The 15,859-nt window shown below is 34.9% G+C and overlaps 1 protein-coding gene across 2 annotated transcripts in view; it reads right to left on the bottom strand.

Moving 5' to 3' along the window:
• Nucleotides 1–1,201: 1,201 nt before the first annotated feature.
• The window catches only part of Ppig (peptidylprolyl isomerase G), a 34,987-nt gene continuing 20,329 nt past the window's right edge, over nt 1,202–15,859 (bottom strand). For both annotated transcript variants that reach the window (XM_031370533.1, XM_031370534.1), the window contains exons 10-14: nt 12,908–13,115; nt 10,990–11,157; nt 9,052–9,139; nt 6,156–6,292; nt 1,202–5,978 (exon numbers count right to left, since the gene is read on the bottom strand). In XM_031370533.1, the coding sequence (XP_031226393.1) occupies nt 4,868–5,978; nt 6,156–6,292; nt 9,052–9,139; nt 10,990–11,157; nt 12,908–13,115 (1,712 nt within the window). In that variant the 3' untranslated portion in view covers nt 1,202–4,867. The remainder of the gene's footprint in view (nt 5,979–6,155; nt 6,293–9,051; nt 9,140–10,989; nt 11,158–12,907; nt 13,116–15,859) is intronic.

The raw sequence follows: 15,859 nt of genomic DNA, 5'->3' as shown, positions 1-15,859 counted from the left end.
ACATTCTTAGGATACTTGAGCTCTATGAACTACTATATAAGCTTAGCTGCTATGTATTTCTTTTGACTTAAGGATAATTATGGTATTTCCATAACTATGGAAATACAAAGGCAAGGTAATGTATACTCATTAACATAATACAAACCATAGAACACTCAAGATGTTTTTACCTATACATTAGAAAATAAACACATTTTCAATGATTAACTCTTAACTGTGGGCCTTTTCCCTAGACATCTAAATTATACTAAAACCAAAATACTATGTCTTACAAGTCTTAAAAATATAGCTTAGGCTAAGCACTTGAAAGGCAGAGGCAGGTGGATTTCTTGTTGGTTCAAGGGCAGTCTGGTCAACAAACTAGGATACTGTCTCAAAAAACAAAAAAACAAAAAAAACAAATGGCTTTACAACTTGTATTAAAACTTACAGGTAGGTAGGACACAGCTGTTGGAATATTTGCCTAGCTAACATGTATGAAGCTCTGGGTTCAATTGTCTGCATCATATAAACTGGGTGTGATAGCTCATTTTTAATTTGGTGGCTACCTATTGACTCTGAAGCCAGCCTGGAACAAGAACCCCCTCCCACCCAAAAAAATCCAAAAAAACCTAAAAAACTGTATTGTTTCTAGTACTAGGAAGTTTAGAGTAATTAAAAAGTAGAGATTTTTAATGCAGTTACATTAATCCAAAATTTGGTCATAAAATTTTCTGAGATTACAAAAAAAAAATATCTACCAAGCTTTAAGTATTATGCTAAAACATTTGAACAAGAATTTACTTCTAAACTTGGAAATCATCACTGCTGGTTAAGTTCTTCATTTTTTTGTTTACTATTTTTGTCAAAGCACATGTGCTCAAAGGACAACTTGCTGGAGTCAGTTCTCTCTGCATCATGTGGGTCCCACCCAGGGATTCAGCTCCAATCACCAGGCTTGGCAGCAATCACCGTTACTCAATACAGCATTTTACCTGCCCTGAAATTCTTAGGCTCTCACTAGTCAGTCCTGGCTGGCTTTGAATTCAGAAATCCACCAAAGTACTGGATTTAAAGGTGTAAGCCACCTTTAATATTTAGGTCTATTTTTGTCAACTACCTGTTTTTCTCAAAATACAAATGAATTTACATTTCTACTATATAACAAAATATTTTATTAGTTACCTAATTTTTAATAAGACAAAAGTACAATCCCAAACTGTTTATTATAGTATACTTTATTTAATACAATGTTTAACTATAAAAGTTAATACAGTTTTGAAGTTTAAATTTTGTAAAATGCAATTTGCAGAAAACAGTTCAACATTTACTAGACTAATGATAAGAGAAGCAGCATTTTTAAACTAACTTTACAATTGAGAAAACAAGTTTTCTAAATTCCATTAAAAAAATATACATCACAGTGACTTTGGAGCTAGGAAAAGAAGTGCATTAACTTAATTATGCTTTCCCCTTCCACAGAGAGCAGCCACGCCTTAAGATTCCATAGAAATACCCAATTTACGTATCAATCTTTCAAAAATACTATAAACACACAAAGAGGGTGGGACAGAAAATACAGAGCATGTGCTTTTAGTAACATGGAATTGTCTATAAAAGAAAACCAAAACCAGACAGAAACACAAATCAATGAATGCCCTTACATCCTCCAACACTAGGGTGAGTCAGGGAGGGCAAATGAGTAAAATCCTAACACTTCCTCTTTGGCCTGGGCGGCCTTTTTTAAAAAAAAAGTGATTATTTGTCACACAGCAGGTGAATCCCTTCAAGACAGAAGAGAAGCCCACTGCAGGCAGTAATGGCAATCAACACTGCGTTTCCTTGGGATATACTTTATTTTTTAAATCAACAATTAGTTTAAAAATATATTCTTACAATTAAAGTTTATCAAACTACACAGAGAGTTTGTCAACTGTAAATGCATAAACCCTACAAGGAATACAGTAAATAGAAGCAAAAGAATGAAAAATGCTCATTTAGTCTTTTATACCAATCAGTTTAGTCCAAGTTCCTTCTGGGAAATTTACATAAATTTGCTGTAAAAGGTTCCGTGATGAAAGCTATTACGTGGAACAAAGTATCAATTATACTAACTGCTCTAAATAGTCTCTAGAAAATAAAGTAGGAGCAGCAGTTAATACTATTATCCAAAATACCAGAAACCCAGCATGTGCCTATCCAGAACGTGAAGGTTCTTGGTTTAACACCTACCACTGCATATAAGCAAAGCCAGTGAGCAGCTGGATCACACTGGGGCAAAGAAAGCTAGCAGATTAATTCTTGACAAATTCTAAGGGATCCAATAAAGCAATTTAATAAAACTAGTTCTATGATAGCATAACTGTAAGTCAAAGAGTGCTTTAAGACAAGCAGTGGCTTCCATATTGTCAAAACTCACTGTTCTAAGACAAAGTCTTGTCTTTACAGCACCTATCCAGTCTGTACCAGCTACAATGCCAACAGTAGCTCTACTTTCTCTAACGATCTCTTTGTAGTGTCAATTTCTGTGGTAGACAACTTACCCAGAAAAATAATTCCTACAATAATCATTAAAATCTTATATACTGAAATAATTTCCTCAGCTTCAGAATCAAGCAATAAAAACAAGTGAAAGTACTTTCAAGGGATATTAAGAAAAATTATAAATTAACTGTAAATTTAGATATTCCTAGAGATCCAATGTGATGGGAAAATTGAAATGGGAAATGGTTTTGGGAATATGATGTACAAATAACTAAAAATCTACTGGTGTAACTACTAAAACAAGAACTTGAGCTTTGTGCAATTGATAACTATGAATCTTGGGGTACAATTAACGCTGTCAAAAGTTTTTTATTCTGAAAAAAAAAAAATCTAAATGATTGTCTTCTCTCAACTCTTTACCCCATTACCTGTTACAAACCCTACCACAAAGCAGGAGTTGGGGAGCCCGTAAATGCTCAGCACTGAGCTGCTCTCCGGAGGGTATTATAGACATTACTAATTTTCTCCGATGTTTACTTTCCTAAAGAACTGGAAAGTCCTTGTTTATAATGTATATGCTAACAGGTAAAAGCTCTAGATCAGAAAAAAAAGTAATTTTACTTTAAAAAGTATGGATTTTAAAATGTTCATTGAAATTCCTTTCTTAAAGATCAGGAAGTTTGGGATATATTTTAAAACACAACTGAATTTAAGACATAATCAATTTTTTAAGACATGTAACAGATCATGTACATATTAATTATTCCCATCAAGAAAAACAATAAAGAATCCATTGTAGGTATTTGCTTTAGATGTCTCAAATAGCTTTATAATCACTGCACTCTTCATTCTGTACCAGCTACAATGCCAAATATATCTTACCATAATAATCAATAATGGGAAGTATATTAAGCATCACTTTATTCAGTATAAATATCATTGAAAAGCTACTGGGTTTACCAAGGAGCTACCCTGGCAAGAGTTGACACTACACTGACAAATATTAGAGTACAAAACATTCTAAAGGCTACTATTAATTGGATTTTTGAAATATTTCTCAAATGAGGCAGGTTTTGTGTTTGCTGGATGTTCAATGTTTTATTCAGGAGGATATTACAGAATAAAAGGCCACACATCACAAAAATAGCAAACTACAACACACAAAATTCTGAATGGACTTTGGATATGTTTAGTGTTTAACTCTGTACGGTATCATATTTTGCAACTTTCTATTCTACTCTATATGGCAATGTTATACGTGCCAAGTTAAAATAATGTTAACAGTAAACTGGTCTAAAGCCATCTGAACAGAAAGAAACCAGAGTCACAAACATGCTACAGCCTATCATGGTACATATATAGAAAGATGCATCTTCTTGACATTTCATATTCACAGCTATGAGGATTAGAGAAGTTAGTCCAAGTTTAAAAAAAAAAAAACCCAAATCATGCAGAATTAACACTCAATGTGATACAGGCTAATAGCCAAAATAGGGAAATATTATTTCCAATACTAACGCTTTTTAGAATCTGTCTAGCTTAAGAAGGACCTACACAAGTAGTATGTTTTAATGAGAAATGCATTTTTTAAATTGTAGAAAAAGGTAATAACATGTCCTTAAAAAGCAACAATTTCAGCTCTTCACACCAAAAACAACAAAGAATTGAAAATTACAGTCTGGTCTTCCAAGATCTAATTTCTGTCAAATGCTGTATAACAGCAACTCAAGCTCAATCAGCACATGAACTGAAAACAGCACTCATCTCATTTTTATAGCTCACAGAGCAACACGAACAATATTAAGAAACAAGCCAGCTGGAATTGTAAAGTATAAGGTATAAAGCACAAAAAAAGTAAAGTACAAATAACTGTAAAATCAAGTGAAGGTTTAAGATCACGTAAGGATCCTGCTTCTGTTAATTAAGGAAACTGCTGTAAGCCTATGAATTATAAATGAAAAAACCAAAGCCCAAAAAGCTATACAAAACCTCTTCAAGTGGTTTCTAAAGGGATTTGTATCAAAAGAAATACAAACCTGTATAACAATGTACTGCAACCAACAGTTAAGCTTGTTTCCAAATGGCTGATTAAGCAAAGTAGGCTGCTATTGACTGTTGCAACACAAAAATGAAATACATAAGAGTTTAACATAGCACACAGTATTACACCAAAATGTTGTATTTCTTTTCATTTCAAGTTTATTAAAACTTTAGCAGTACAAATTATCCAGGTAGCAGATTATCAAAAGATCAACTCAATGAAGTCCACATTTAAAAAAAGGGGGGGGGGGCACAAACATAAAACAACTCCAAAACAATGAAAACAACAAAAAAGGAAGGTTCAACAGTAAGTCTTGAAAACTTAAAATTTGAGACAGAAAGGAATTAAGTGTACACAACTCACTCATCCACTTTTGTCTTCATCTGTTCCAGGGCTTGATTCATGATCACATTTTTTATTTTTGTCATGTACATGGTCATTTTCTTGACCCTTTGATTTTTGGTTTTCTTTTTCCACCGGGGATCTGGTCTTCTCATCCTCTTGATTTTTTAACGTGGAGGACTTCACTTCATTGTCCTGACTGCTTTGCTTTGTTTTTGACACTGGACTTTGATCTCTATCAGCCTTTTTTTCCCTGTTATTATTTGAGCTATTATGATCACGACTTTTAGAGTACGTTCTTTTTTCACCCTCAGAATTTTCTTTTCTGTGTGAACTCTTACTTTCTTGGCTTCTATATTTTTCTTTGTTTCTACTTTGACTTTCTTCTCTCTCTGAGCTCCGGGAATCCCTCCTCCTTCTCCTCCTCTCTTTACTTCTCGACCGTCCTGGTGTTCTTCGATCCCGGCTTCGTGACCTTCCTCTTCTCCTATACTCCTGTTCTCTGTACCTATGGTACTCCTTGCTTCTGCTGCGATCTCTGTCATGGCTTCTGGACCGCACTCTTCTGCTCCTGTCCCTACTTCTGCTCCGCTCCCTTGTTCTACTGTTGTAACTGTGCTTACTTTTAGTCAGATCCCGTTCTCTACTCCTGGACTGTGCACGTCTATCCTTTTCTTTACTTTTGCTATGATCATGTTCATTACTTTTTGATTCTACCTGTTTGGAGTTCTCTTTGCTTCTACTCCTTTCCTGATCTTTCCCTTTAGAATCCAACTGTTTTTCTTTTTCTTTAGTAGTCTCATGATCCCTTTCTTTACTTCTTGACCTCACTCTCTTGTCTTCATGTCTACTGTGCTTCGAGTCTCGCTCCTTACTCTTGGATCTCTCCTTGCTCTTGCTCCTACTCTTGGATTTGCCCCTTTTCTTCACTTTGTTTTTGTTATATTTATCATCTTTTTCTGAATTTCTTCTGATATCTCTCTCTTTGCTTTCAGATTTATGGTCTTTAACTTTCTTTTCCTTTTCTATTTTTCTGTTTGGACTCTCAGACATGTGTCTGTGATCTGTTATTTTTTTCTCTTTTACTCTAACTGGGCTCCTTTGATTTTCTTTTGTTTCATTTAGCTCACTCCTAAAAAGTAAAGGAAGAAAAGATATTTGGAAGTATTAGGACAAGAACAGCATAATTATAAGCTATAGTGCTACTGTATTTTCTCTAAGGTATACAGAAACAAACTGGCTCCTAATAAAAACATTGTGCTCAGATGTAAAAAAGTATCACTAATTTAAAATAACAATTAAATCTTACTTATCCCCTTTGATCCATCTTTCACCACTTGACACTCTCATTCTCTGAGCTCTCTGCATCTCTTGTCTCCAATGTGGAGGAGTCTCACTTCGTCTGAATCGATCCCTTGATCTGGATCTGGAAGGAGTTCGATAACGCTTAAGAAAATAAAAAGGGGAAAAAAGACCATATAAAAATTTAAAAGCAATACCATAACTAAGATACATACTTATTTCTAGGTTGAAATAAAATGAGGTTTCTATGATTTCTGAATTTGCTAAAATTAGGAATGAGATAAGAATGCATGGTTAGCATACATTAGACTCTAGAATCTAATCCTCCACATAATCAAAATGTCTTGGCTTTCAGGTAGAACATGGATAGTCTTACCCAAAATTCCAAGTAAGAAACAATATCCACAGAAGCTCAGGCTTTTAACACCTTGCTACAAACAGTCCTGCTAAACTGGCACGAGAACACTCTATATATTAACTACTACAGATTTCCAAGTTCTCATCTGAATGTTACATATACATCACTTTCCAAGGCAAACATCATGAGAAATAGAATGAACTCACAGAAGTCTTTTGTTCAACCAAAATTTACTCAGTTTTAGGATGGATGGCTAACCACTTTACTGAAGAAATACCAGTAAGCCAAGATAAGCAGATTTTGATCTCTTAGAACTTAACATTCTACAAAGTTAAAGGAAAAAAAATGAGTGGATATATAATAACATACATTAAACTACAATAGAATGGTTACAGACAGAGAAATGGTGGTAAAAGAATCAAAGAGAGATCTTAGTATAGTAATGTGGTCATGTAAAATAATAAAAGCTAAAAATATAAGAATGTTTATGATAAGTTACGTAAGCAAAGATGAAGTAAAACATGGAAAATATAAGAAAGCTCTGTACTAAAAATTCTGGGACAGAAACAGCATTATTTTAGAAATGATCACAAGACAGGTTAAGCATAGCCAAAGCTAAAATTCCCACGAGAAAGCAAAACTTGACCATACTGATGAAATAAACAGAATAGATTTTTTGTTTTGTTTTTTTTGAGACAGGGTTTCTCTGTGTATCCCTGGCTGTCCTGGAACTTACTCTGTAGACCAGGCTGGCTTCGAACTCAAGAGATCCACCTGCCTCTGCCTCCCAAGTGCTGGGATTAAAGGCGTGCGCCACCACCGCCGCCGGCCCAGAATAGATTTTTGTAAGGGCTTAGTCTATGCTATTTTTTAATTTATTCTAAAGTCAATACGACAGGAGTAACATAATCAGACTTGCCCAATGGCCAAAAGTACTAGCTAGATATTCATCTTACAGTCTTCTGCATACTAGGCAAATACTCCATCAGTGGAGCCTCATCTCCCGTCCAGATTTGCATTTGTTATTGACTACTGTGATTGTTGTTAAATAAAGCATATGCCCTTTCCACTTGTCACATCGTGATCACTCAGACTATAAAACATGGAACTACTTTCGTAGCTACTGACACTTGTGATGAATATTTCTTAGCTCCAACTTCTAAAAGAATCAATATTGATAAATATAACTCACACGAACAAAAGCTCTTTAGGGTCTGCAATCATTTAAAGTTTAAGTTTAAATCTGTACTGACAGGTTAAAAAATAACAACCAAAACCCTTCTACCAAATACAAGTTTGGAAGTCATTCTAATTTGAGTCAGCAATGAGTAAAGATTTATAGATGCAGATACATGTCAGAGTAGTGGAGACACAAAATGACAGAAGTTGACATAAATAAATTGTGTAAAATTGAAAGGAAAGAGAATAAAAATGGTTCTTGGCTCTAGGGAAACAGGTATACATGTGGTCACATGAGTCACTGTGAGTAGCAGCCTAAGGAGCTATGAGCTCTGAAGAGTAAGTGATTATACTGCATCTCTTGATGCTAAGTTTGAGGTGGTCATTAGCCAAACAAACCTTTGGTGCCAAGAGCAGATGGAGCTGTGAATTATCAGCCATCCTGTCCAAAGACTAAATGTAATTTAAAATGAACTAGAGTCTTGTCATATAGGTCATATACAAGATGCAAAATAGTAGTCTATGTTTAAGATAGACTAGCATAAGAGACAGGAAAAGTTAAGATGAAACCATAGAATATTTTAAGGAGAAATACTAAGTAATGACTGAGAGGATTCAATGGATTTTGTAACTTGGAATCAACCAGACAGTTTTCAGCAGACTCTAGAAAGTAGAAAAACTGGGTAAGAAGTCAAGATCTAAGATATAAAATATAGCTGTTTAAAAAAAAAAAAGCTTTGAAAAAAGTTATTTAAATTCTGATGGGATAACTTAGTAAAGAGAGAGAGAAAGAGAGAGAGAGAGAGAGAGAGAGAGAGAAATACAGTCATTAATTTTTATTTAGTTCTTGGTAAGAATAGAACTATGATGGGTAGAACATTAGCAAAAGTCAAAAGGCTTCAATACCCTTTATATCCTGATTTTATTTTAATGCTATTTATTTTTTGAGACAGGGACTCATGCTAAGCCCAAGTTGGCCTGAAACTCATTATGTACACTAGGCAGGCGTCAAACTCACAGCAATCTTTCTGCTTTAGTCTCCTACGGTATGAGCCACCATTCCCAACTCAATCCCATTTTAAACCATGTAAATATACAATCTAAAGGATGTATACTTTAAAACATACATATCCCCTGAGTTTTTAGTAACTTTAATAGTAAAATTAAATTTAAAATATAATTTTAAAAATATATTTAAAAATACTTTTAAAGCATTAATTTTTTCTTAAAGTACCAAGGATCATAAATTCAGAGTTGTTTACATGTTCTGCAAGCACTCTAGCACTGAGCCACACCCCAACACTCTGAACTCTTTAAGGAAGACAAACACGGCATTATTAACATTTCTGACAAAAGAGTCACCTACCCTTGGTCCTCTTCCTTTGATTTTCCTGCCAGACCTAGTAACTAAGAATCGTCGCTGGTATGAAGCAGGCTGGGAGTTAGGTGGATTACTAGAAGCAAGCAAAGGGAAAGTTTAAACATACTACTTTTAGAAAGAGGAATCTTGAAACGATACCCTTACTGATCTAAAATGATACATTTAAATTCCTTTACATAATTAGGAGTTTTTAGCCCAAAATGCTATCAGATCTTAATAGGCATTACTGCCTATGACTGAACCAACTGACCTTGGAAAGAAATACTTATTAGTAAGGTGAAGCTAATTTAATAATGCTAAGAAAACCAAAATATAATATAGCCCAGAGGGCTCCTGAATGAGGGAAAGGAAAATTACAAAATACTTTATCTCCCATTAATATTAGTAAGAAAATTATGGACAAATTAAGCAATATATATTAGGCAGAGACAAGTTGGTCTGAATTAGCCAAGTACTACTCATATTATGATATATCTTAAACATGAAACTTTAAATTATATATAAAATCATTAATTACATTAATATAAGTGATATTTGAAAAGTTTAACTTTAGTAGTCAAATAGTTTTCCTTTACTCTTTGTTTTACATTCAATGAATCAAAACCATTCTAATTTTAAAGCTTTTATTTTTATGTATTATGCAAAGCATGGCTATTTTTGTCATACTATGCTTATAAATTTTTCATTTTACAACTATATTTCTCATCATGACTATAAAAGATTTGAAATTTTAAAATCTTTCCCATATCATTTTTTAAAAGATTTATTTATTATGTATACAGTGTCCTGCCTGTATGTATGCCTGCAGGCCAGAAGAGGGCACCAGATCTCATTACAGATTGAGCCACCATGTGGTTGCTGGGAATTGAACTTATGATCTCTGCAAGAGCAGCCAGTGCTTTTAACCTCTGAGCCATTTCTCCAGCCCTTCATCCCATTATTAAAATGACTCATAAAAATCAACAAAGTTGGTAACATTAATAAAACAATTTTATGTAAAAAATGTTCAAAGTACTTGAACAACCGAAATTTCATTACAGTATATAGTCAGGTTTGGAGAACAAGACTTTTATACAAATTTATAAAACAAGGTTCATTTTTCTTTTTGGTGTTTGTCTGTCTGTGAATGCATGTGCATGTAAATTCAGGTGTACTGATTTGTGTGGGTAGATCTGAGGTCAACCTTGGGTGTCATTTCTTAGGAGCCATTCAACTTGTTTTTTTGAAACAGGCTCTCTGTCAGAAAAGCCCAAGGGTTTACCCATCTTTCCCAGAACTGGGATCACAAGCATGCCACGCCACTCAGCTTTTTTTAAACAGAGATTTCAGCAATGAAACTACAGTTCTAATGCTTGGACAACTTGTAGGAGTCGAGCCTCTCCTTAAGCCATAGGGCCCAGGGGAAAATACACACATTTTCATATCACTCTGGTTTTTGTTTGGTTACTAGCTTCAGAGGACCTCTACTCATTAAGAATCTATTTCTGGTACAGGAGGGATCTTGCACTCATGTACATATTCATACACTCATATGAATACATGTATATAAATGTATGCACATATACACAGAATTAAGCAGCAAAATGAGTTTTAAAAATTATATGAGCAACATACTAAAATACCATCTTGTTTTATTGGTCTAAAATGATCTTGTTACTAATGCCATTTGGAATGCCACCTAACACTTATTTACACTGCAGAACGTATTTCCTCAAAATCTGATGGTAAGTGAAGTCATTTTTTAGTAATTTATGTTATGTGTTTAGCAAATGATGAGCTTTACTATATTTTTTCTAATTAAAAGAGAGTTTCATTGGGATAAGATCACCAGTTTAATACTGTCAAAAACAAATATGGTTCAAAAAATAAGAAAATGTTTATGTTAATACAGAACAGAATTATAAAATACACACATTCACATACCACTCTCTTTCTCTTTCTCTCTCTCTGTTTTTCCTTTCCTTGTCATCGGCTTTAGGAGGACTTTTTCTCATTAGAAATCTATTTTCTGGTATAGGAGGGATCTCTTCTGGACGGACAGTAGACTGGGGCTGTGCATCAACATTTTCTGCTTCACTTTCACTAGATGGGCTTAACAGGCAAAATCAAAGTAAGTTACATTTGGCTCTTATGTACCTACCTAAAATTTCCAATTGTTAGTATTTCTTTTCTTTTTAAATTACATTTTCAGTTAATGTGGGCGTAAGCATACATGCCATGGTACACATGAGAGGTCAGAGAACAACCTGCAGGAATCATCTTTCTCCTTTCACTATCTTGGTCCAGGGTAAATTCAGGTCAGTAGGCTTGATGGCTAGTGCCTTTACATGCTGACTCATCTCATCAACCCAACATTTATTTAGTATCAAAATAATATATCAACCTGTCCCTTTCAAAGATGTGATCACATGGTTAAAAATCTTCCTTCATTCCCCGTAACTAACCAACCAACCAACCAACCAACTCAACCAAATAAAAAACCATTTGCTATCAAACTCATATAGTTTTCTATAAGATACATCTAAAATATAAAACTCTGTAGGTAATACAGTCAGATAAATTTAAAATACAGGATGGGGCTGGAGAGATGGTACAGTTGTGAAAAGCCCTGGCTGATCTGCTCTTCCAGAGGTCTCAGGTTCAATAAGCAGCACCCATATGACAGCTCACAACCATTTCTAACTCTAGTTCCAGGGGATCTGATGCCCTTTTCTGATCTCCGTGGGCAGAGTATGCAAGCACTTATGCACATACAAACAAAACTTTGTACAAACACAGACTAAAGAAATTAGTTGTTTTTGAGGTTTTATATATGTATTCTTAAGTTTTAATATAAACATATTTCAAACAAAAGCAAAAAATAGTGACAGAATCATCATCTCTCAATTCATATACTTCTACCAAAGCAAAAAGGAAAAAGGGACCTATATGTATATTGCTACAAAGTAAGGGGCATAACTGTTGGTTTGCTCTAATTCAAATCTATCACACAAATTTCTTCAAAGTAAAAAACTGAACCTGGAGTGATGTACACCTGCAATCATTGCTATTGGATATGGTTTAACTGTTTCCTATAAGATTAAAATATTCTATCCTGCAGGAAGCTACTTAAGCAGGAAAGTAACCAACTCAAAACAGCTTCAGGAAGTCACCGAAACTGACAAGACTAAGTCTCTCTCCCTGCAAAAGCAGAGGAAAGCTGCAAAGACTCTCAGACAAGACAAACTGCAAGTGATTCTCAGATCAGACCAGCTGCCTAGAAGCAGAAACTAACCAAGCTGCCTGAAAGAAGTTTAGACCAATTCTGGCACCTGGAGAGGACATGATTCAACCTGTTGAACTGCTTGTATGGTGTGGAATGGGCTTCATGTTCCTACCTTTATCAGCTGTCACCTATGCTGCGGTGGGCTTTTGGTGATGTGACTGCATAATTTCTCCTCTTGTGAGTAACCCCAATAAAACTGACTGATTAAAACTGATTAAAACTGACTGATTAACCAAGTTGGGCTTTGGGCATCCATACTTTATTCTGTCATGGATTCCTATCTGGGACAAGCAGACATATCTGTTGCATCTCCCCAGGAAGTTTTGTCACACAACAGGGGATGAGGCAGAAAAACTATGAATTTGAGGCAGCCTGAGGAATTGGGAATGCCTCAATGAAACCAAACTAAAAGCCCTGTAACATAAAACCAAAAGCATCACTTCACTGGGAGAACATAAAATTAACTAAGAACTTCTGTTGCATGATCTCACGCCACAGTTATAAAACCTTTACATTTTAAAGCTCTTACGTAACTGATTAAAAAAAACCTTAACAGACAACACTAGTATTAAAGACCTTTTCTTGCTTTTCTTTCGCTTCTTCTTCTCCTTCTTATGCTTTCGGGAATTTTTCCTATGTTTCTTTTTCCTTTTTCTGGACTTTTCTTCAGAAGCACTTTCAGAATCAGAAGAATCAGAGGAGGACTGAGAGTCACTTGAGCTATCTGAATCACTGGATGATGATGAAGAGGAGGACTTATGCCTTTTCTTTTCTTCTTTCTTAACTTTAAAAACAAAAGATTCTACTCAGAAATTTCAGGTAAAAACTTAAATTTTTCTATAAATTTTTAAGTCCAAGTATTAGATATTTTGTTCATTCAGTCATCTCAACTCAGAGAGAACACAACAATCAGGACTTGGAGTTAGAACCCGTATTTCCAGATTCATGAGCCATAATTCTATTAAGGCAAAGTATTTCTGAAAATAAGCACGCTCTAAATTCTAAACCATGTTAATTTTAAGAAACATTTGAATAGAAAAATTTTAAGCAAAGAGTAACATCTAAGATTCCCCAGCTTCTAGTATTATAGTTTTCCATTTCTTCTTCTATATCAAAACTGAAGGTAAAAAAACAAACAAATTAAAAACCACAAACACACACACACACACACACACACACACACACAAACCCCCCAAAACAAAAATACAATGCTGTGTCAACACAGGAAGGAATTGGCACCAAGCTTCAATTTCCATGACTAACCAAGGATTCCTCTAATGATTAGAAGCACAGCTTAAAATATAATTTCATAATCAGAAGTAAGTTATCAATAATAACTATGTTTAAAAGTCTCTACAGGGCTAGAGAGATGGCTCAGAGGATAAGAGCACTGACTGCTTTTCCAGAGGTCTTCAGTTCAAATCCTAGCAACCACACGGTGGCTCACAACCATCCATAATGAGATCTGACACCCTCTTCTGATGTGTCTGAAGACAACTACAGTGTACTTAGATATAATAATAAATAATTTAAAAAAAAAAGTCTCTACAAAGGACTGAAGAGATGGCTTCGCGGTGGTTAAAAGCACTGGCCACTTTTTCAGAGGTCCTGAGTCAATTCCTAACAACCACACAGAGGCTCACAAACCATCTATGACGGGATCTGATGTCCTCTTCTGGCATGCAGGCATACATGCAGATAGAGTACTCATACATAAATAAATCTTTTTTTTAAAAGTTTCTACAAAAAAGTATCAAGTTGAAATTTTATTTTGAGATGAGGAATCAATTTTTTTTTCTTTTGGTCTCACTCTGTAGACCAGCTTGGCCTCAAACTTGTATATCCACCTGCCTCTGCCTGCGTACTGGGATTAAAGGTGTGTGCCACTAAACCTAGCTATACAATCAACTTCTTGAATATTATTTTGTTGTTATTATCATGTGCTATGATGTGTGTGCCATGGTTAGAGGACAATTTTGTAGAGTTTCACTTTTAGGGAGGTTCAGAAACTGAACTAAGGTCATCAAATTTACACAGCAAGCATTTTTACCCACTGAGCCATCTTCTTAGCGTAGGAAATAATCTTTTAAAATGTCTTGAAACTTGGATGCTTTAAAGGACATATTAACATAAGTAAAATTATCATACATAGGGCATATGAATTTTTCAAAAGGTAGAACCTGACCCATTTAGCTGTTCTAACTCAAACCAGGATGGATTTGAAAATACTTATTTGAGCCCAAAATGGGTCAACATACATACACAGAAAAAGGAATTTCAATAAGTTAGTGGACAATAAATAAATAAATAGAATTAAATCCATCAGGTCATAATGGTATTAATAAATTAAAATATAAGCCATTGTGCCTTTCCTACATATGATTTTTATCAATAAAACAAAGGGATGCTGCTGCTTTTTTTTTTCCCCCCCCAAGACAGGGTTTCTCTGTATAACCCTAGCTGTCCTGGAACTCACTCTGTAGACCAGGCTGGCCTCGAACTCAGAAATCTGCCTGTCTCTGCCTGAGATGCTGCTGCTTATCAGAAGAGTTCCAGAAATAAGTAATGAAGGCATTACTATTGGAGTGTCTTTTGGAAACTCCTAAGAAGGCACGGAATGAACACCAATTTCAATGTTCAAAGCTTAGGTCCAGATTTAAGCAACAAAATAACTAACATTAATAAAACAATTACAGCTTGGCGGTGGTGGTGCATGCCTTTAATCCCAGTGCTTGGGAGGCAGAGGCAGGCGGATTTCTGAGTTCTAGGCCAGCCTGGTCTACAGAGTGAGTTCCAGGACAGCCAGGGCTATACAGAGAAACCCTGTCTCAAAAGAAAACAAAAACAAACAAACAAAAAAACTAAAACAAATAAAACAATTAGAAATCAGAACATTGCTAAGTTTTTGACCAATGGGAATATATAATGGCATTGGCTATCTTTTAAAAGTCATATCTTAGGGGAAAAAGTGAAATATCTGCAGATAAAATATGTACTGGAGTGCTGGAGAGATGGCTCAGTGGTTAAGTGCATTGGCTGCTTGTCCAGAAGTCCTGGGTTCAATCCCTGGCATCCACATAGCAGCTCACAACTGTCTAAAATTCAGTTCCAAGGGATCTGACACCCTAACACCAATGTACATGAAATAAAAAATATAAAAATAAAAACTGTATCTGAAATTTGCTTCAAATAGGAAAACAGCTCAGTGCAATGACTCATACACATCCAGAAATTTGAGTCAAGCCTGGCAATACAGCCAAACACCGCCTTCCAAGTAAAGGTTGGTGAAGGGCAGAAATATCTGGAGGTAGGTAAAACAAAACTGTCCATGTGTGAACTGTTAAAGCTGGGTGATAAATATGCCCATTATACATACTTATATGTGTTAATATTCTCCAATTAAGTTTGTGTAACTGCTGGACCTGAGTCTCCACTAGGAAGGACTCAATTACATAAAACAGTGTATATGTATGTGTGTGTGTGTATATATATATATATATATGTATATATATATATATATATATATAT

This window comes from Mastomys coucha, unplaced genomic scaffold, assembly GCF_008632895.1.
Source record: "Mastomys coucha isolate ucsf_1 unplaced genomic scaffold, UCSF_Mcou_1 pScaffold15, whole genome shotgun sequence".
Taxonomy (NCBI): Eukaryota; Metazoa; Chordata; class Mammalia; order Rodentia; family Muridae; genus Mastomys; species Mastomys coucha.
The sequence above is the reverse complement of the archived record's forward strand: the minus strand, read 5'-3'. Positions and strand labels throughout refer to the sequence as shown.